This window comes from Lepus europaeus, chromosome 17, assembly GCF_033115175.1.
Source record: "Lepus europaeus isolate LE1 chromosome 17, mLepTim1.pri, whole genome shotgun sequence".
Lineage (NCBI taxonomy): Eukaryota > Metazoa > Chordata > Mammalia > Lagomorpha > Leporidae > Lepus > Lepus europaeus.
In genome coordinates this window covers 34,224,613-34,247,735 of record NC_084843.1, presented here as the reverse complement: position 1 = coordinate 34,247,735, position 23,123 = coordinate 34,224,613, and the positions used below count along the sequence as shown (strand labels likewise).

The following is a 23,123-nucleotide window of genomic DNA, read 5'->3' as shown; positions in this document are numbered from 1 at the left end:
ATTTTAAATTTAGATTATAGTCAAGCTTAATTGCTCAACTATATAAAGATCTCAGAAAGTTAAAAGTAAACGACCATAGTCCAGCAGGAAAATAAGCAAGGACTGTAAGCAATAACCAAAGGAAAAGATGTTCAACTTCCCTCATAAAAATTTTATATAGTCACAGAATCATTAAAACCATGGTAATAAGCAATGTGTATCACATTGATTGACAGAGATCTAAGACTGTTTGACAAAGCACTGTATTTGCAGTAAAACTGATACATCTCAGCATTTCCATTTTTGAAAGCTTTTTTAAAGAAATTCGGCCTGAGAAGATAATTTTAACATTTATTTAATTAATTTTTTTGAAAGCAGAGAGAAAGAGGAAGAAGGGGATGGAGGTAGGGATGGAAGGAGGAAGGAATGAAAGGAGGGGAGAGAGAGAATGAGAGAGAGTAGCACCAGGAACCAGAAAGTCAAGTCTCTCACCTGGGTGGCAGGGACATGATTAATTGAGCCATTACTTGCTGATTCCTGAGTATACTTTCACAGGAAGCTGGAATCTGTAAAGGAGCTGAGATTTTTTAAAATTATTTTATTTATTTGAAAGAGTTACAGAGAGAGGTATAGCCAGACACACACACACACACACACACACAGAGAGAGAGAGGTCTTCCATTTCGCTGGTTCACTCCCCAAATGACTGCAACAACCAGAGCTGAGCTGACCCAAAGCCAGGAGCCAGGAGCTTCTTCCAGGTCTCCCACGTGGGTGCAGGGGCCCAAGGACTTGGGACCATCTTCTGCTGCTTTCCCAGGCCATAGCACAGAGCTGGATTGGAAGAGGAGCAACTGGAACTAGAACTGGTGCCCATATGGGATGTCAGTGCTGCAGGCTGGGGCTTTAACCCACTGTGCTACAGTGCAGGCCAAAGGAGCTGATAATTAAACCAGGCACTTTGAATATGGGTTGTGGGTCTCCTAAGTGTTGTCTTAACCAGTAACCTAATTACCAACTCACCCTTTCATTTTTTTTAAAGACTTTATTTATTTATTTGTGAGATAGATATAGACAGTAAGAGGGAGAGACAGAGAAAGAGGTCTTATATCCGCTGGTTCACTCCCCAGATGGCCGCAACAGCCGGAGCTGAGCTGATACGAATCCAGGAGCCAGGAGCTTCTACCAGGTCTCCCATGTGAGTGCAGGGGCCCAAGCATTTGAGCCATCTTCTAGTGCTTTCCCAGGCCAAAGCAGAGAGCTGGATCTGAAGAGGAACAGCCAGGACTCAAACTGGTGCCCATGTGAGATGTGGGCACCTCAGGTGGAGGATTAACCTACTGCACCACAGCGCTGGTCCCCACCCTTTCGTTTTTATAAGACAAACTTATTGGGTAGTTTCCCAACTCATTTTTTCCTTCAGGATTTTGAATATATCATTCCACTCACTTCTGGCCTTTGAGGAGTTTGCTGAAAAAATTCACACTCTTATCAGGGTTATCTTAAGTGTATCAAGTCAGTTTTCCCTTGATATTTTCAAAATACACTCTTTGTCTTCATATTTAGACAACTTGGTTGTGATGTGTGTTTTGCTGTTAGTCTCTTTGGATTTATCTTATTTGTGTCCTTTGGGCTTCCCAGACCTGGATTTCTAGTTCTTCTGCAGATGTGGGAAGTAGCCTGCTATATTTCTTTGAATAGGTTTCAGTCTTTTTCTATCTTTCTTATCTCCCTTGCACACTGATAATGTATATGTGGTTCTGTTTGATTGTGACTTTTTTTTTTTTGACAGGCAGAGTGGATAGTGAGACTTTTAAGTGTCCTTTACCCTTTTCATTCTTTTGTTTTTTCTTTTTGCTCCTTAGATTTGATGATATTTAGTCAACTGTCTTTGCGTTGACTGGTCCTTTCTTCTACTTCATCAAATAGGCTGTCAAAGCTCTCAATGGAATTTTTTAGTTCAATTCTGTGGTTTCTATTTGGGACTTTTAAAAATACTTTCTATCTCTGGAAATTCTCCATTTATTTGCACATTGCTCTTACTTTGATGAGCATTTTTATATTGTTATTCAAGAGTATCTGTCAGGTAAATAAAGTGTATCCAGTTCACTGAGATTGGTTTCTGGAGACTTTGCTATTTTATTTGGAACAGATGTCTTTATTTTTAATTTTTCTGGATACCCTGTGGTGGTTTCTGTGCTCTAGATGAGAGATTTGCTTTTCCAAGTCATGTTAGATTGTTCTTGTATAGAAGAACTCTGTCTGGCCACACACATAAATCTCCATGTTTTCCCCAAATATTGTCTCTGTTTCTGCTGGTCTGTAGAAGATTAATGTGTTGTACCCTGTAGATACTACAAGGTAGTACAAGCATAAGGCAGACTCTGCTGAACATGTAAGGGCATTAGACATATGTTCCAACCTTTTATCCTCACAAGAGAGTTCATCTTTCACCCTCTCCCCAAATTCATAGGGAATGAATTTGTAGCAAATACTTGCATTTGTGTTCCAACTGCTTTATGTGATCCTGGGAAGATAACTGCTGGGTGTGGACCCATTTTGTGTTTACGTTCTTTCTTTGTGATTTAAGGAGCATAAAGAATGATTAGTCCCAGACTCCTAGAAATAGGTGGTTAAGTATGTAGTGAGGATTATAAAAATTGTAGCATTCAGCACATGGATAAACCTCTTACAGGATGAACTGGGACAACTCTAGATATCACTGGGGGTACTCTGGCAAACCCCAGGGAAATATCAAACTCCCATTCAGGATTTCAGAGAAATTTAGACCTCTGTGGTTTATCGTTTCACTGCCCTACTCCTAGAAGATGAAACCACTGGGAGTGATTCCATGTCTGTATAAAACTGCCACGTTTTTTATGTGGTCTAGAAACCCAGGTATGCCTGTTCTCCTAGAGTGAATGAATTAAGATGCAAATCCTGGGAACCAGTGAGGCTGGGCGTTACACTGGCGATCTAAAATCTTTCTTCTTGGAATAAACTCAGTTTTGGGTTTTTCTTCTGTATTGTATGACATGGTGCATAAGGTGTGGCCCATATCTGAGTCTGTTAGAACTTTCCTTTCCAATTCGGTGTGACTATTTTCCTAGTAGGTAAATGTGCAAGATTCTCTTGACTTGTCTTGCTTTCCTTCACAAGGAAATAATTTATAGTTTTATGTTTATTTAGAACATCCATGGACAGAGTGGGAAAAGCTGCCTGTTGTACCATGTTGTTGATGTCACACTCTGAGAATTATATTTTGATTCTGACTTATTACATTTTTTCAAATATGATATGATGTTAATGTCTCCATTTCTATGGCTAGAAGTAAAAACTCAATTAGCAATCAAAATAATAGAAAAATAATAAAAAGTGGTATGTTTAGCTCACATCCAGGGAGTCTTATGTTGATAGTTCAGAACTAGTATCACAGAGCTGAAGCCTCATGGACTCAGGTGCCTACCATTTTCTATTACCTCGTTTAGCCCATGTGCCTTTCCATTAATGCTGAAACTCATGTTGCAAAATGAAGTCTTTGTCGACTCCACTTCATATACTCACATGTGTTTTGAGTAAGAAGAAGGAAAGATGAAGTGACATCAGCAGGTCCTTCTCTGATGCTATTGGTGATAAAAACATGGCATGGACAACCCAGCTGCAAGAGAGGCTAGGAAGTGGAAGTTTGAGGCAAACAAGGGAAATAGGCTTAATGAAATGAAGATTGGGCCAATTAAAGTACATTCTCTGCCACACCACGCCGTTGTTGTAGTTTTAATACTGCTTTCTCCATTTTATAAGTTTACTTACCTTTAGCAAATCTTGAGATCTTTTGGATTGAGTTTTATTAAATATCCTGACAATGTATAAAATAATTATGTAATTTGTAGGAAAAGTGCAATCAACAGTCTGAATTTACGACTGAAAACTTACTGACCACAGTGAGTGATGTGTTTTTGGCTGGAACAGAGACAACAAGCACCACCCTGAGGTATGGACTTCTACTCCTGATGAAGCACCCAGAAGTCATAGGTATGTTCATAATTAATGAGCTGGGCAAACATCTGGAGAGATATTAGGAAGCCACTGCTAGTATCCTCCATCTTGTTTCTCTTAGAGAAGCTTCATTATTGAGATTTCTGTTCCACCAGCTTGAAATTGTACAAATATATAGGGATAGAATGACCAAGTGTGCACAAAGGAGATAGTGACTTTGAGCAGTGAAGACAATGTGAACAGTTGCAAAATCATAAAACTCTGGATTGATGCCTACAAACTCCAGATAAGGTGCTGGGCTCCATTGGAGGGCGTTTGCAGTAAGCACAGGCATCACAAACTGGCCTGGGATTGTTTTTCTTTTTCTTCTGAAGAGCAGGATACTTTGAATGGTAGCTATGTTCTCAAAGATCTTTCATTATTCTTTTTTTTTTAACTTTTATTTAATGAATATAAATTTCCAGTGTACAGCTTATGGATTACAATGGCTTCCCCCCCCCCATAACTTCCCTCCCACCCGCAACCCTCCCCTCTCCCGCTCCCTCTCCCCTTCCATTTGCATCAAGATTCATTTTCAATTCTCTTTATATACAGAAGATCAATTTAGTATAAAGAGATCTTTCATTATTCTGAAAATGTAGTTTTCTTATGCTGAGGTAAGGATGATCAAAACTCTTATTTGTTGTTGTATATTGGATATACTAGAAATTTGATGACATGGCCTGAGAAAATTTCCAGTCTGTGGAGGATTTTTAAAGGTTAAATTGGTAAGAAAATTGTATGCACGTTAGGCAGCAAATATACCTGAGGATTTTATTAATCCAGAAATCTGAGTCAAGAAAAGAATTTACCAAGACAAGATTTTTTTCTTAAGGCCATCAAAGAAGGAGGTACCTCTCTGAAGGGAGGAGAGAGCTTCCACTCTGATTATGGCCTTGTCTAAATAAGGTAGAGTTTGTGGACTCCAGAGGCTTCCATAGCCTTGGCAGCTCATGACAAGAGCCTCGGGTGATCACTGACATCAATTGTTAAATCAACAAGAGTCACAATCACTTGCTCCCCATGTAGGACCTCTGTCCTTAATGTGTTGTACTATGAGAATTAACAGTAAAACTAGTCTTCAAATAGTACTTTATACTTTGTGTGTCTGTGTGGGTGCAAACTGTTGAAATCTTTACTTAGTATAGAGTTGATCTTCTGTCTATAAAGATAATTAAAAATGAATCTGAATAAAAAAACCAATACCTTCTTTAAAAATTTAATGTTTATTTACCTGTAAGCAAGTCCTGCATCTATATATCACCTATGTATCATATTACCTACTCAGGTTATTGTGTTCTTTCTGGAGAAACTGAGTGAATGAGTATTTGAGTGGCACCAAAATTCTTGAATTTTTGTCCTGTTGTGTATTCTTCTATTCTGAGACCTCTAATTGAAGACCACTTCATCCTCTGTTTTTGTTTTCTCAGAAGGCTACTAGAGGGTGTACTGTGTCCAAACAGCTACAAACAAGTGAGATGATGTCATGGACATCAGGAGTCAGGCGAGCTCATGAGGTGGAGGCTGAGAGGGTCAAGGAGGGTGCTGGGTGCCAGGCTTGGGGAGCAACAACTTCAGAGAGGACCACGTGGATACTGTAGATGTGAGGGGAAACACCCAGACAGAAGAGAAGTGATTGTTTATTTGATGCTATCAGTAATTAGCAGATCATTACTAGCAATTTGAAACCTATCTAAGCACCTGCACCGTTTTAAATTGCATCTGAAATTGAAAATGGAAATAGACATGACGTGCACAAGATGAAACATGGTCACAGTTGTCCTATCTATGACCAACAGATATTCAAACATAATGAAACAATGCACCTCACATCAATATGGTAAAATTTGTGATATGAGCATATTGCAGAAATAGGACGCTGGGAAATATGTGTGTATCTGTGTGTCTGGAGCTGGGTGCGTGGATTTGTACATTTTGGATGAGGTGTTGGTGGAGATGTATGTCCTTACCTCTCCTATTAGCAAGTTTTCAGAAATTAAAAGTTTTTATATTTTTTTATTTCAGAATGGTTTTAAATTTACAAAACAAAAATTGTAGTTTTTTTTTTTTCCAGATTTACTTATTTTACTTGAAAGTCAGAGTTACACGGAGAGAGGAGAGGCAGAAAGAGAGAGAGAGAGAGAGAGAGAGAGAGAGAGAGAGAGGTCTTCCATTCGATGTTTCACTCCCCAATTGGACACAATGGCCAGAGCTGCGCCGATCCAAAGCCAGGAGCCAGGAGCTTCTTCCGGGTCTCCCACGTGGGTCCAGGGGCCCAAGGAGGTGGGCTATCTTCTACTGCTTTCCCAGGCCACAGCAGAGAGCTGGACAGAAAGTAGAGCAGCCAGGTCTCGAACCGGTGCCCATATGGGATGCTGGCACTTCAGGTCAGGGCATTAACCTGCTGCATCACAGTGCCGGCCCCTAAAATTGTAGTTTTACAAAGGGTTCTCAGTATTGCACATCCAGCTGCCCTTATTTTTAATGTCTTATATTACTATATTTGTCATAATCTTTAAATCCTATCCAATGTCCCTTTTTTTTTTTCTAAACTCATCTAGGAATTATCTAAAAATAGACAAAATGAAAAAGTAGAGTCATTGTTTAGAAATGTGAACATACGGCGGGAGGGAAGTTATGGGAGGGGGGAAGCCATTGTAACCCATAAGCTGTACTTTGGAAATTTATATTCATTAAATAAAAGTTTAATAAAAAAAAAGAAATGTGAACATAATCTTCAAAAAACTAAAAATAGATAGCATATGATCTTACTATTCTACATCTGAGTATAAAGTCAAAGGAAGTTAACTCAGCATGTCAAAAATAACTATGCTTATTGTTGCACTGTTTTGATATGAAATTAAACTTGATGCTCATCAACAGATTACCGGAAAAAGAAAATGCAATCTATATAGAATAAAAATCTATGCAGCCTTAAAAACAGTGATAGTCTATTAACTGGAGCAAAATTAATGGAACTGAGGGTCATGATATTAAGTAAATCCAGACTCAGAAAGCCAAATATTGCACATTCTTTGTTTTATATAGAAGTCATAAAAGTGTAAATCTGATTGTAGAATAGTGATCATTGGAGGTTTGAAAGGGTAGAGATTCAGGGAGATTGACGACGATACCAAAACATAGAGGGAATGAGTTCTGGTGTTTTGCAGCACAGTGGGGTGACTACAGTTCACCACTGCTTATTATGCATTTTGTGAACAAATAAAAGACAGGAGCTTGAAGACTGCAAACATCAAGTCATGACAAGAGAGGGAAATTTAGTCACTTTGTTTCCATCACCTCATGATGTATACATTTACTGAACTATGATACCCTATAGGTATGTATAACAATTAAATATTAACCAAAAAATGTAAAAGACATTTAAGGAAGTGGAAATGCTAACTCACCTAATATGCTCATGACATACTGAACGCATGCTTTAAATTGTCAACTGTACCCAAAAACATCAACAATTAAAATAATAAGCCAAGCACAAACAAAATAAATTTGAACATAAATTTCTAAAGAAACTGCTAGAATCTTTCAAAATGAGCACCTTTGAAGTATGTGCAGATCGTAGATTCCAAGTTGTAAATAAAGTGACATCCCTAATACATAAATCCATTACCCACATGCAGATCAGTTTATGGAATTCAAATTTAAAATACCATATATAATTTTGATATGACATTAGTTCTTGACTCCATTTTTTGTTTTTAAAGAATAATTTCTTGAGTTAATGTATACTAAACATCCGTATTTTGAAGCATTTTTTCCTATCTATTCCTGTTTCTTATACTATATGCTAATATACAGGTGTGTACAGATTTATTTTAACACATAGCTTGTAAGAGAGTTATATCACGGTAATTCAAAGTGTGCATGGAATATGGAATTAAAAATGCTTATTTTGTGCAAAAATATTTAAATCCATGCATAGTTTCTTCATGGGAAAAAGTTATCCTTGAACTTTTTGAAGTTTCTCATCCGTGTCTATAACACAGTGATTCTTCCTATTAATCTACATGTACTATGATCTTTTATGGCTGCTGGGACACTTTCATCTTGTTTCACTTAGCCTTCAGTTGCTACCATAAATGTGCTGCATTCTCCTATTCCAAGATTTCTTCCTTGTGTCTTCTCAGCCAAAGTGCAGGAAGAGATTGAGCGTGTGATTGGCAGACACCGGAGCCCCTGCATGCAGGACAGGAGCCACATGCCCTACACGGATGCTGTGATACATGAGATCCAGAGATACATTAACCTTATCCCCAACAATGTGCCCCATACAACAATCTGTAACCTTAAGTTCAGAAATTACATCATCCCCAAGGTAAGTTTGCTCCTCCTACACTGCAGGTCTCTGATCCTGAAGTTCCCAGAGCTAGTATAGTTCCAATCCTCTGCAGCACAAATTGAGAGAAAGAAAAACTTATAGGAGTGGCAGTCTGATGTTTCAGTGTTAGTCTATAAAACTTGTCTTTTTTTACTTAAAAATATTTATATAATGGGAACAAATTTTATGTATTTCATATATACAGTTTTAAAGCATAATGACACTTCCCAAACTAATCTTCCTCTCTCCCTCACTCCCACTTTCCTCTTTCTTTTCTTTCTTTTATTTTTACAATGACAGACTTTCAGCTTAGCTAGAGCCTTGCAAATGTGTCCTGTTTTTAAAAGAGATTTTTGCTTTCTTTGTGTGCTTACATTTTCAGATAAGTGTTAAAAGCATTAGTTGTGTCAACTACTCAACACCCTGGGATTTCTATCCAGGTGGCATTAGATCTATAGATCAATATGAGAAGAATCAACGTCTTGAGAAGCTGAATTTTTCAATTCATAGACATAATTTTTGTTTCATTTTATTTGGGATTTTTAAAATTTTCTTATATTTTAATTTTAGTACAGTGTCTTTCACATATACACATTTTTCTCCTAAATAAGTGATGGGTTGAGTATATTGTAAATAGTATACTTCTGAAAATTTCTTTTATAATTTCTTTATTCCGGTATGTGGAAATATAATTGCGTTTATTTTTTTTTTTTGGCAATGATATACAGCTAACTTGCTAAATTCATTTATCATTGCTAATAATTTGTAGATTCATGTGTAATTTCTATGTACACAATTCTGGGATATGGTTTAATATTTGTCTTTTTTTAATTTTAATTTTCTCTTTTCCTTATTTCACTGACTGTGACTTAAAGAACACAGGCTGGCGCCGTGGCTCAACAGGCTAATCCTCCGCCTTGCGGCACCTGCACACTGGGTTCTAGTCCCGGTTGGGGCACCGATCCTGTCCCGGTTGCCCCTCTTCCAGGCCAGCTCTCTGCTATGGCCCGGGAATGCAGTGGCGGATGGCCCAAGTGCTTGGGCCCTGCACCCGCATGGGAGACCAGGAGAAACACCTGGCTCCTGCCATCGGATCAGCGCGGTGTGCCGGCCACAGCGGCCATTGGAGGGTGAACTAATGGCAAAGGAAGACCTTTCTCTCTGTCTCTCTCTCTCACCTCTCACTGTCCACTCTGCCTATCAAAAAAAAAAAAAAAAAAACAAAAACCAGTGTTGAGTAGGAGTCATGTATATGAGCATCCTTGTTTTGTGTCTGATCCCTGGGAGAGGTGGAGGTTTAATGTTTGAGAATGGTGTTGAACATATATTTTGTGAATAATTTTTAACAGATTAGGGAAGTTTGCCATCTTATTTTCTTTTTTGTCATGAAATCATATGCAGTTGAATTAAGTGGATTCTCTGCATTTGTTTAAATAACCATATATTTTGGACTGCTTATATACAATGTGCAATAAATATAGTATGTATTTATATGCACTAATTAACATACATACACAGCTGGATTGGATTTAATACTTTGTTAAGGATGTTTGTATCTATATTTATAACACATTGGCCTCAAATTTTTTCCAGGAATTAATTTTGTCATATTTTTATATGAAGGTACTTTTAACTTCATAAAAATGTAGGTAATATTTTCTACTGTGAGTTAATTTTATTGCCTTTTCCTCCTTTCTTATTTTTTTTACACATTTATTTCTGAGAAAAGAGAGAGAGAGAGATCATCAACTGGTTTATTCCCCTAATGCCTCTAATGGTCAGGGCTGTGCTGAAGCCAAGAGCAGGTAACCTAATCCATGTCTCCTACAGGATGACAGGAACTCAACTATTTACCTATCACCACTTCCCTCTAGGGTAACCACTAGTAGGAAATGAATCAGGATCTGGATCTGGGAACTGAACCCAGGTTCTTTGATGTGGGACACAGATATCTTAACTGCTAGGTTAAACATGCTCTTCCAGTTCTCACTGCCTGAATTAGTTATGTCTTTGGAAGCCCTAATATGCATTGGTTAAGTGTTAGATATGCCATACGAAAAAATTCAGTCTCTTGTGAAGTTCTTCCAGAAATGTTTCATCTCCCACACTAGGCAGACAGAGCGATATAATTCCTCATCTTCATTCAGAACTGTAGATGAATACAGTCAAAAATTGATTATAGGAGCCGAAGCCGTGGTACATTAGCTTAATCCTCTTAGAAAAGTGTAACATGGGAGAAGGGGGCCCATGATTCTATGCGATGCCTGATACCAGGTTAGGCTGATGGCCTGTGGCCACTGCAACCAGCCATGCATGATGCTATCAGGGATTTAAGTCCAATTACCTGGGACCACATGTTTCCATAAGGCACTGGGGCCAGACTAGAGGCTCCATCCTCATTCCTGAGCTCTGGGCAGGGATCCTTAGGACTTTTCCAGGGCTGGGTTTTATCAGCCTGGAATCGAGCCCCAGGAATCAGTCCTGCTTTCACTACTGTTTTCAGTAGTGTCCTACTCACTTATTTTGGCTGGAATCTTGCTCCTTGCTGTCTGCCCAACCTTGAAGGACCAGTGATAAATGCGGTGATTGGCCCTAGACTGGCACATAGTAGGTCACACCTGAGTCTCGGTCACCAGGTCCTGTGAAGCGCAGGTGTGCATGCCAGGCCCATGTGTGGCTGGTGGTGATCCATGACAAAATGGGTTTATCTTACCAAGAGGCAGGAGGGGCTCTGCTTGATGCAGAGGGGTGTCTAGAGCAGGGGTGGCCTGCAAAATCATTTGTCTGGGTCTGGCAAGGCAACCACAGGTGGAACTTGAAATTAACTAAATCTGTAGCAGGCTAGATTTTAAGTAATAATTTTCTATGGCTGACAAATGCTGTTATAGATCTCCAAATGGCCCTTGGCAGAAGACATGTTTCCAACCCCTGGTCTAGAAGCTCTGTCTGTGAGCACTGGCATTAGTGAAGATGCTTCTGGGCTTTGTCTGGAGCTGAGGCTCATTGTGGAAGACCTGACACAAAAGTGTATGCAAGGTCCTGAGCTCATTTTCTTGTTCTGCTTCTCATTGGCTGGAGTCTTGTGCCACTGTCTGGCAAGGACTGGAAGAGGGCTAGTGGAGGCAGTTCACTGGCCACCCAACTAATGAGTGTCCAGGCATTCAGGCTCCAGGTACTGGGCCAAGGGCAGGGGTTGTGGGACTCTGTCTAGCACTGGTTTGGCCCTAGTGATTGGGACCCTGTTAACTATGGTGAACACTAGGATTGAGTTTCATCCTGGCCCTTCCTTCTCTGTTATGTGAATTTTAGGACTGAGCCCGTAGATGGGAGATCTCTGTCTATCTGTCTCTTCCAGGTAAAAAAAAAAAAAGGATGTCTTTAAAGAACAATCAATAGAGTCCAATCTATCAATTATTTATTTTATTTCTTGTGCTTTTGTGTCATACCGAAAATGTTATTTGCAAGCACAAGATCTCAAATACTTATTCTTATTTATTCTGTGAAATGGTGGATAGTTTTTTTAACTCTTAACTTTAGGCATAGGATGCAATTAAAGTTAATTTTTACTTTTTCTGTAAAGCAATGATCGCTTATTTTACCACGGATATCAACTTATATTTGGTATGATTTGCTGAAAGTATGTCTGCTTATACTTCTTTTAAGTGATGTTTATTTTTTAATTTTCATCTACTTGAAGGACAAAGAGGGAAATACACACAAACATAGACAAAGAGAGACAAACTTAAACACACACAGTGAGAGAGAAATTGAGAGAGAGAGGGATCTTTTATCCACTTGTTCTGCAGCAGTCAGGCTAGGTTCTGCTGAAGCCGAGAGCTCAGAACTCTATGTGCACGTCCCATGTGAGTGGCAGGGATCCAAGCACTGGAGTCATCATTTGATGTCTCCCAGGATGCATTAGCAGGAAGCTGCATCAGAAGTGGAATAGTGGAAATTCATACTGGCATTCCAAGGTGGGATGTGGTTACACCACAGGGCAGCTTAACCACCTGGGGCACAATGCCTACTTTTGTTTGTTAAAATAACATTTCCAGGTATTATTTGTGTGAAAAAATATAAGGTAATAATTTAAAGTAAGTAATATGTATGTGAAAAATTTTAAAAGCATAATTATAGACCAAAATATGATAACCTTAGATGGTATTTCCCTTAAACTTTGAATCAAAAACTTTAAAATTTTAATATGAAGCTATGTGCATAAGTGTTACATACAGCCTACATATATGAAAAGCATACATGTTGGCCGGCGCCGCGGCTCACTAGGCTAATCCTCCGCCTTGCGGCGCCGGCACACCGGGTTCTAGTCCCGGTCAGGGCACCGATCCTGTCCCGGTTGCCCCTCTTCCAGGCCAGCTCTCTGCTGTGGCCAGGGAGTGCAGTGGAGGATGGCCCAAGTGCTTGGGCCCTGCACCCCATGGGAGACCAGGAGAAGCACCTGGCTCCTGCCATCGGATCGGCGCGGTGCGCTGGCCGCAGCGCGCCTGCCGCGGCGGCCATTGGAGGGTGAACCAACGGCAAAGGGAAGACCTTTCTCTATGTCTCTCTCTCACTGTCCACTCTGCCTGTCAAAAAAAAAAATTAAAAAAAAAGCATACATGTCTACATTAATCCATATATGTGTCTACTCTATCATATTTAATGCTTAAATATTTTATATGTGTTTCCTAAGAACAAGCAGTTTCTGCCACATGACAATTACAACATTCACACAGAACAGTTCTGTCATAGATACAGCAATTTTTATAATATAATTACAATTTCCTAGTTATCCTTAGATATATTTTATAGCTTTTTTTCCCAGAGAGAGCACTTTCCCATTTCAATCAACAGCAAGGCTTTGTTTAGTTACCTCATTCCCTTAGTCCCCCGTGATCCATCATAGTTCCTTTTCCTCTTTTGTTCTCCTTTAATGCACTGATAGTTTTGAAAGCCCAGTCCACTTGTCAGATGAAACATTTTGCAGTCTGGCTTCGTGTGAATGTTTTTTGGAGACTAGAGTTGTGTTGTGGGCTAAAATATTGCACGGGTGATGTGTACCTCCTACTGTGTCCTGGGGGGACACGATCTTACTGCATTCCAGCATGGGTGTTAAAGTCTTCCCTTAGAAAGCAGAGCTGTCTGCCAGATTACCCCGATGTGGATAGTCTGTTTTTCATATGAAGTTAGTAAATAAAATCTATTGCAAGGGATTTTAAGACCTTATGGATATCCTGTTTCCCAAATTGGAATTTACCTAGCAATTATTAATTAATACTCCTTATCTGTATTAATCATTCTATTTGGATTGCTGCAAATTATTCTCTAATTTTTCAGGTCTTCTTTTTATTTAACTTTTAAAAATATTTAATTTTTGTATATTTGGAAGGCAGATTCAGAGAGAGAGAGGGAGAAAGAGAGTGAGGAGGAGAGGGAGTGAGGGAGAGAAGGAGTAAGGAAGTAGGGGAATAAGGGAGAGGATGGAGAGAGACAGAGAGAAAGGGAGAGAGAGGGGAACAGAGAGACAGAGTTCTTACATGCTCTAGTTCACTTTCCAAATGTTTGAGAATAGGAACTCAGCTTGGGTCTCCCACATGAGTGGCAGGGCCCTAAGAACTTGAGCCAAAACTTGCTGCCTCCCTGGTGCACAGCTAGATTTAGAAGCAGAGCTGACATTCAAACCTGACAGTTGGATGTGGATGTGAGTATTAAAAGCGGGACCTTAAGTACTCTGTCAAGCACCTGCCTTGGCCTCTGTGTTTTGTAAAGTAGGATTCATCTATAATGAAGTTAGCATACATTTTCATATTAAATGAAAAATATTGCATCCAAATAATGAGGGCTAAACAGATTTCACTGTACTTGTTTATTCTCCAAAGGCCTAGTTAGATGAGACCTCCAATTAAAATGACCTTTGAATAGTTTCAAGTACTCCTGGCTTTCCTAGAGTCAGCACATTTAGCTAGCATCAACTTCCGTGTTAGAGAAAAATTCACATATGACAGATGTGGAAACTCGGGCAATGAACTAGAGCAACACATGAGGACAGGTACCTGGGTGCAAGCTGGTGATATAGAGGGGAGCTAAAGAGGGTTGGCCACTCAGGGTCCCAAGTCCTCAGTACTTTAGTGCTGTTGGAAGGGTCTTAGCAAAATCAATGCTCCTGGGATTAAACTCATCTTCGTTTATTACTCGGTGTAGCTGGGAATGTCACTGCCCTTCTTTGCACTCAGTTTTCCTCAAATAAAGACCAAAGGGCTTGGTTCATGATATCCAGCCTTTCTTCCCATTCCTTGCCTTTTTAGGATTCAGTTTCTCTGTCTGTTTTCACAGGGCACAGATGTAATAACATCACTGTCTTCGGTGCTGTATGACGACAAAGAGTTCCCCAACCCAGACAGGTTTGACCCTGGCCATTTCCTGGATGCCAGCGGCAACTTTAGGAAAAGTGACTACTTCATGCCTTTCTCAACAGGTAACAGAAATTCATTTCCATTTGCACTTTGGGGGACAAGTTAGATTTTGGGGTTCAATTGAAGCTTGGGCAGTTTGTCCTGTGGAGCTGGTAGATTTGCCCTTTGTACATGATGAGGGACCTCATGTGACTCCCTTGCTCATGATAATTATGCTAATTATGGAGACAGGTTAGTGTGGCTTTGAGATGCTAACCCAGTCATTTCAAGTTGAGGAAGCTGCAGTAGAGTTTAATTGAATTCTCACTATAGACATATGTGGCTACACATGTGCTCCTCATAGAAGGTGAAATTCATTTACACTTTCCATACCTGCCATGAGTAAGATATCTAACCACATACTTGTGAGAATGTTCTCCCCTACTCTGAATGAGTTATCGGGACTTAGTAAGTATCCAGAGCAATTGAGGCTCTTCAGGGGCTTCCTTCCAAGTTAGGGAAGCAGGCAAACAGCCAGAGCTCTGTATGTAACCCAGCAGGATGAGTGCTTTGAACAAGGAAAGCAGAGGTTGCTTCAGAGGCTGGGTGAGAAGCAGTCACCTTGCTGCTAACACTGTAGCTTTGTAAGAGGAGATAGGAGATTTGAGCTGTCTCCTAGGATGTGGAGAGCAAGGAAAGGAGAGAAGCAGGACACTGTTACAGAGGCAATAGACTGCAGGAGCCGGACATTTTCCATAGATCCAGGGAGTCAGAGCCACCTATTAGATGCAGGAACAGGGAAACATTGGGAATATGGAGGATACACTGGAATGATCACAGAGCATCTGGATCTTCCTATACGCACGACTGTACACCTTGAACATTCGATGTCCTCAGCTAAACTGTGTGTGCTGAGTCTAGTTATGGATTCCGCTTTATTTTTTTTTTTCTATCTTTTTAGTGCCAACTGTGGGTCTGGCAGTGTGTCAAGGGCTGAGCTCTTCTTTTAATAATTCACATTTTATCTGCTTAAAAAGTAGAGAATGATACTGATGGTGCTCCAGGCATCAGTGGATCATGGATACGATCAGAAAACCTAGAGAGGGAGAGATTGTACTGTCTGAAGGGATCACTACATCATAGAGTAAGTGGTGTGGGACGCAGTCCCAAAGAAGCAGAAGAGAGCGTCCTAGATCAATGGGATAGCATGAGATGAAGCTTGAAACTTCATGGGGTACTTGACATTGATGAAGAGGGGTAATGACAAGAGCTGACTAGAGGGAACAGAGCATGGGAGGAGTGATATTGAACATCAGAACAGGAATGGAATGTGAAGAGTCAAATCAAACCATTTGGACCCTATCCCAAGGTACAGACAAGGGAGACATCTAAAGTTTTAAATTTAAAGAGTGGCATATTTAGATGTATGGTTTTGAAATTGTCTTGGAGAAAGAAAGTCTTTGGCTAAATATTCCACCAAGATTCAAAAGGATATAGAATGTGAGGGGACTTTTTGAAGAGTTAGTAGAAAATGGAATTAAAAATACATATACTTTGATGATGAAAATTTTTGTGATGTGTTGTAAGAGAGATCTTCAAAAACTCATGGACAGTGCACACTATGAAAAATCCATCTGTCTGAATTATATTTTGCACCAAAATGAACGGATCCTTTCATTCTATTTCATTATGAACTTTCTGAGGCACGCTCGTGTATGAACCACCTCTTCTCAGTCTTTCTCCCGTCAATGCCCTGAAGGGAGTTGTGTGTTTCTAGAACAGGGTTGCTAAGAACTAACAATGTCAAAAGAGCACTTGTAACGTGGGAATAGTGAATGAAATGCATGACACAGAACTAACGTTCAATAAATATTTGTTGAATAAGGCATGCCTGATACAATAAGATGTTAGCTTGCAGTCAGTGCTCTTAACTGACCATCCTGCCAGCCACACTATCTTCAATCCATCCATCTGTTCAATCCGTGACCAAGTAGTTGCTACATACTTCTTTTAATAGTTTCAAAACTTAATGTTTAGATAACAAATCCTCTGTGCTTGTTATTTTCAGGAAAACGAGTGTGTGTGGGAGAGGCCCTGGCCCGCATGGAGCTGTTTCTATTCCTGACTGCCATTTTACAGAACTTTACCCCGAAACCTCTGGTCGACCCAAACAATGTCGATGACAATCCATTCGCCAGTGGATTTGTCCGTGTGCCGCCCTTGTACCGGGTCAGCTTCATTCCTGTCTGAGGAAGGTCAGGTCACTGGATGCTATGCTTACATTTGCAATTCCCCTTCCTCCAGGACACCAGCCAACTGTTTCCCCCTGTCATGGGGGCCTTCTCTGACCTGGCCTTTGACATTTCCTCATTGCTCAAGGTCCATTCTCCATTCGGTGGGAGTTACCTGGGTCCCTTCACAAATGTATGTTTGCTATCACCACACTTAATACTCTTGGACTGATCACCACATGGGCTAATACTTGTATAATGCTATGTTATATGCTGTCACTGTAAACTTGGGCAAGATGATTGACATTTGACAATTTGGATCCATTTCTCCTCTGCATGCTCTACATAGAAGCACTATTAATTGCTGAAATCAGTTCTCAAGTTTTCTTCTTTTGTACATAATTTGACTAAAAAATTAAAGGAAACAGATTCCCAAGAATCCATGGTAGTCTTCATAATGGTGGGCAAAGAGACAGAAAAAGGCAAAGAGAACAGATTGCTCTTGTCCACCTCTAGAGATAATGGAGATTTGGATGTGAAAGACAGAATGTATATCTGGAAGACATCCAACTTTAGGGAAATACTGAGATCAGTCATTAGGAAATTTGTGTGTTAGATTTCACACAATAGCTTGGGTGTTACTATGGACATGAGATAAATTTTCGAATATTTTCAATGTTTTTCTTTACAACTTATATTCAAGTATGTATACCCATTCTCATATTGCTAATCATATGTTCTGAGTATCATTCTCCTCTCCTTCCAAAAAACACAGTTCCTGGAAAGCTTCACTAGTTCCCAGTATTTTGCTCCTTCCCAACACATTGTTCAACACATAGCATAAATGTGATGTTAAATTGATGCCGTGGTCCTATAATCATTTGCTTCATTTCATCTCCAATTATAAAAAACTGAAATATAACACATGTGAAATTCTCATTAAACAGTTTTTCTTCTACTCATTTAACAATTTAATAGTTTATTATGGGTCTTCAAAAACTTTATGGAAATGTGCATTACATAAATGCATAGGATTCAATTTGTTTATACATGTATCACCATTAAGCTCTCAAGTGCCTCATGTGTACCCCCAAAATTGCATTGGACATGTTGACTATGAGACCCAGGTGTGACCCACCAAGTGTCAGCTTATGTATCTGGAGGCACCCTCCCTACAACCTTGGGCACACCATAAGGTGGTACCAGATTCTTTTGGGACTCAGTGTTTTGGCTGGTAATACCAGGCACTGAGCTGGTATTAATGATCCTTGTCCCAAGGCAAGTGTCTACAGGCAGAGACTCTGGCCCTACTTCAGTTCCAAGCAGAGTTATGTAGTCCTGATTGAGCAGTCAACATCACCAGTGGCTGGTGGGTGTGGCATTGGGCAGTGAGCCCACCTCAGCACAGACAGACCATAGTGGGGTGAGCTTTGTTTCTACTCTCAGGCTGTACTAGGCTTGGAGGACTATGGTCTCCAGAGGTAATCCAGCATTGTGGCAATTATGGGAACATGACAAGGAGCCTGAGCCTGTCTTAGGCCCAGGAAAAGGCTGAAAGGTGGAATATTCCTTTTAATTCCCTCCCAGGGTTCACGCTGAATGATGCATCAGTTGTAGATTTGGGAAACATTTGAGTTTGGGGAATACTCATGAGACTGAATCAACAAAAACATTACAAAAGATGCTGGCATTGTGGCATAGTGGATTTAACTGCCACCTGCAAAGACAGCATCCCTGTGAGCACGAGTTCAAGTCATAGCTGTTCCACTTCTGATCCAGCCCCCTACTAATGTGCCTAGAAACACAGCAGAAGATGACCCAAGTGCCTGGGCCCCTGTCATCCATGTTGGAAAGTCAAATGGAGTTTGAGGCTACTGGTTTCAGTGAGGTAATGATGCAGCCAGTATGAAATAGTATAGCTGTAGCCCAAAATATTAAAAATTGCATTACTGGGGCCGGCGCCGTGGCTTAACAGGCTAATCCTCCACCTTGTGGCGCCGGCAAACGGTATTCTAGTCACGGTCGGGGCGCCAGATTATAACCCGGTTGCCCCTCTTCCAGGCCAGCTCTCTGCTATGGCCATGGGAAGGCAGTGGTGGATGGCCCAAGTGCTTGGGCCCTGCACCCCATGGGAGACCAGGAGAAGCACCTGGCTCCTGGCTTCGGATCAGCGCTATGTGCCGGCCCCAGCGGCCATTGGAGGGTGAACCAACAGCAAAAAGGAAGACCTTTCTCTCTGTCTCTCTCTCTCACTATCCACTCTGCCTGTCAAAAAAAATAATTAAAAAAATTGAATTACTGAAGGGAAGAAGATGTTGGCTTCTCTTCTCATCTTACAGGACACCAGTAATTGTGAAATCAAATTTCGCAAAAACTCAGGAAACCAAGTGAGAAGCCATATGCTAGGTTTTAGTATGGTATTACAGAAATACTAACAAAAGCAGGAAAGAAACAATAACCAGCATTACTCTCTCCAAACTGCAGACAGAGCAATGTGGAAAGAGATGCCTCTCATGTGAATGAGGGAAAGGGGGTTGGGATCATGCTTCAAACTTGCAATCGAGTACCAAGATTGCAATAGTGAAACCTATTGCAAGATACAGTGCCTTGACCCCTGACCACAGGGCAGAACATGTAGAATTTGTTTCTGAAACTGTATTAGCAAGGTGGCAGCATGATTGCCTCAACCACTCCTCCCCATCCTTGGGCATCTCAGTATGGAGGAAGATTCTACCTGCTTGGACGCAGGGCAAAAAATGAGCAGAGACTAGATACTGAAACCATAGAAATAGGTGTTGGCTTTATAAACAAGGGAACTAAGCACACAGAGCTTATGCCATTCTGTCACTTGGCACCAACCCTGATCCAGGAGGAATTTTTCTTGGTGGGGAAAGGGTGAGCAGGTGGTTCCTGGCTGCTCATATTCACTCCATGAACACGGGAAGCATTTTCTGGGGGAGTACTCCACAATCAAACTGGGGATCTACTGGATTATCAAACAACTGTACTGCCCTAGGAAAAGGGCTCAGCCCAGGTTGTCTCCTTCCCAACCCAGGCTTCTGCTGCACAGAGCATCTTGAGACCCAAACCACTAGGGATCCACAAAGCTACCCCCAGGAAGTTCCACCAGCTCTGCCAAGTGAACAAGAAAGGAGGCCTTGCCCAACCTCCCATGACCAAGAGAAGAACCTGAGTTGCCCACCCTAAGTAGCTTAGCCAATATTTAAGGAAAACAAAGTCAGATGACTGACCTTACTTCTCTGCCTTCATGACTTTTTATAAATCTATAGTAATCGAGATAGTGTGGTACTGATTTTCTAAATACCCTATCAAAATCACTTCTGTGAAAGGAAAATTTGACTAATTGACTTCATTAAAATAAAAGTATATATTTTGCAAAAGATAATGTCAAGATAATGAGGGGGAAAGGGATAGAGTGTGAGAAATACTTAGAAAAGACATATCTGATAAAATTATTTCATAATAATCAAAGAATCTTCAAACTCAACAGTGTAAAATGGACAACTTGACTAAAAATGGACAAAATATTTGAGCAAATACTTCATTAAGAAAACAGATGGCAAACAAGTATTTGAAAAATGCTCAATGCCATCTTTCATTAGGAAATTTTAAGCTAAAATAACAGTGAGAAGGCACTAAACACGTATACAATGGCTCTGATATAAAACATGCATAAAACCAAATGTTGAGAAGCATGTGGAACAATGGGATTGCTTTCCATTGTTAGTGGGAATGCAAAAGGTACAAACATTTGGAAGAAACTTTGACGTTTTCCTACAGGACTGAAATATTCATACCATGATTTCCAGCTCTTTTGCTCCTTGGTATTTATCCAAATGAGCTGAAAGCTTATATTTTCTCACAAAACATCAATGGTGTTTATAGCAGTCTTATCCATCTTTGACAAAAACTGGAAGAAAGCATGGTGTTTCCTTTTTTTCTTTTAAGATTTATTTATTTATTTGAAAGTCAGAGTTACACAGAGAGAGACAGAGAGTCTGAGAGAGAGGGGTCTTCCATCTGCTGGCTGCAACCGCTAGAGATGCACAGATCTGAAGCCAGGATTCAGGAGCTTCTTCCAGGTCTCCTACATGGGTGCAGGAGCCCAAGGTCTTGGCATCTACTGCTTTCCTAGGCTACAGTCAAGAACTGGATCAGAAGTGGAGCACCTGGGACTTGAACCAGTACCCATATGGGATGCCAGCACTGCAGGTGGTGGCTTTATTTGCTCTGCCACAGCATTGGCCCCATGCAAGGTGTTTCCAATACTTGAATGTAGAAACCAAATTGTAATATTTCAATACAATAGAATATTATTTAAATACTATTTAGTGTTAAAAAGAAAATAGCTATTAAGTCATGAAAATACAGAGTTAGATATCACTAAGTGAAAGAAGCCGTATGTGGATACAGGGAGATGGCAGATTAGTGAACAAAGTACTGCTATAGGCTAGGGGTAAATCGCAAACAAACAAACAAAAAGCACGTGTAGAGAATACATTCTTAGGGTACAGTTAGAGAGGAAAACCGCAGTGGAAATTCTATGTAAAGCAGAGGAACGTGGTGGATCCGTGTGGAAGATGTGGATACACAGCACGAGCGTTGATAAAATACACAACCCAGCAGCTGAGAGCTGGAGAAAGTACCAGCTTTGGAGCGTGTGGAGAGGTCAGAACACAGCAGCCCCTGCCTCTGGGATGGAGTCAGAGGGAAAGCCTGGCCTGAGTCTGGCCTCGAGGGAGGGGAGGGTGGGAAGTATCAGTATGTTCCTTAATCTGTATACATGAAATACAGGAAATTTGTAAACCTTAAATAAAATTAAAAAACAAATAAATAAAATATGCAGTGACAAGAAAGATGCCCAAATGCCAAGGCTCTATTCTGTGATTTCTACTATGTAACATTCTGGAAAAGGCCAAACTACTGGGACATGTCAAAGATTATTTTTGAGAAAAAGCCTGGGGAGAGGTAGGGATGAGTAAGCAGAGAACACATGATTTTAGGGCAGTGTATTTATTCTGTATGATACTACATGGTGCATATATCTCATTAGCACTGATGAACTTTACAGAAGGTACAACACAAGAGGGAATGTTATGTAAAATACAAACTGACTGATGTTTCATTGCTTGTAAGAAAAATCCTACTAATGAGAGTTACTAATTACAAGAAAGTCTGTCTGTGGGTATGGGAAGGGTATATGTAGTAACTTCATTTTCTACTTAGTTTTTCTGTGAACCTTAAGCTGTATCCTGGAAATAAATTCTAGGAATTAAAATTAAAAGAAAATGAAATCCTCATTCTAACCCATAGTTCTAGCAAAGCTGAGTTTTGTATTATTCTATAATTATTTTATGCTTAAGAGTATTAATCTGAATATTTGAACTGAGATTGGAATTTTGTGCAATGGGATTGATAAGTCAGTGAACTGGAGGTTGGAAAACTGGAATTCTAAGACAGGCTTTTATACTGATGACACTGTCACAGTGGTGACACTATATTACACTGAGGTACCAATTGCTCATCCATGTAACAAGACTTAGTCCTTACAAATAGAGCTTAGAAATCATGGCACTAGTCAATTTACAGGACATCTGATGGTAACATAAAAATCAAAACAAAGTTTGCACTAGTTGATCTCAGCCATCCCTTCTATCTTTTAATTATAATATTAAGGTCAGTGTTGGCCGGCTCTGTGGCTCACTAGGCTAATCCTCCACCTGCGGTGCCAGCACCCCGGATTGTAGTTCCGACTGGGGCTCCAGGTTCTGTCCCGGTTGCTCCTCTTGCAGTCCAGCTCTCTGCTCTGGCCGGAGAAGGCAGTGGAGGATGGCCCAAGTGCTTGGGCCGTGCACCCGCTTGGGAGACCAGGAGGAAGCACCTGGCTCCTGGCTTCAGATCTGTGCAGCGCTGGCCTTAGCAGCCATTTGGGGGGTGAACCAACAAAAGGAAGACCTTTCTCTCTGTCTCTCTCTCACTGTCTAACTCTGCTTGCCAAAAAAAAAAAAGTTAGTGTTTCATGTAGCATTTAGGATGCCATTTGGGATTCCTGCATTCCATATCATGTGCTTGAGTTTGAGTCAGCTGTGCTCTCTGTTCCAATTTCTTGCTAATTCATACCCTGAGAGG

General features: G+C 40.5%; 1 protein-coding gene across 1 annotated transcript in view; it reads left to right on the top strand.

Annotated features, from left to right (window-relative positions):
* Positions 1–17,935, top strand: part of LOC133775873 (cytochrome P450 2C2) — a 32,329-nt gene extending 14,394 nt beyond the window's left edge. The window contains exons 6-9 of the mRNA XM_062214364.1: positions 3,870–4,011; positions 8,163–8,350; positions 14,684–14,825; positions 16,811–17,935. Of these exons, the coding sequence (XP_062070348.1) occupies positions 3,870–4,011; positions 8,163–8,350; positions 14,684–14,825; positions 16,811–16,992 (654 nt within the window). The 3' untranslated portion in view covers positions 16,993–17,935. The remainder of the gene's footprint in view (positions 1–3,869; positions 4,012–8,162; positions 8,351–14,683; positions 14,826–16,810) is intronic.
* The last annotated feature ends 5,188 nt before the right edge of the window (positions 17,936–23,123 follow it).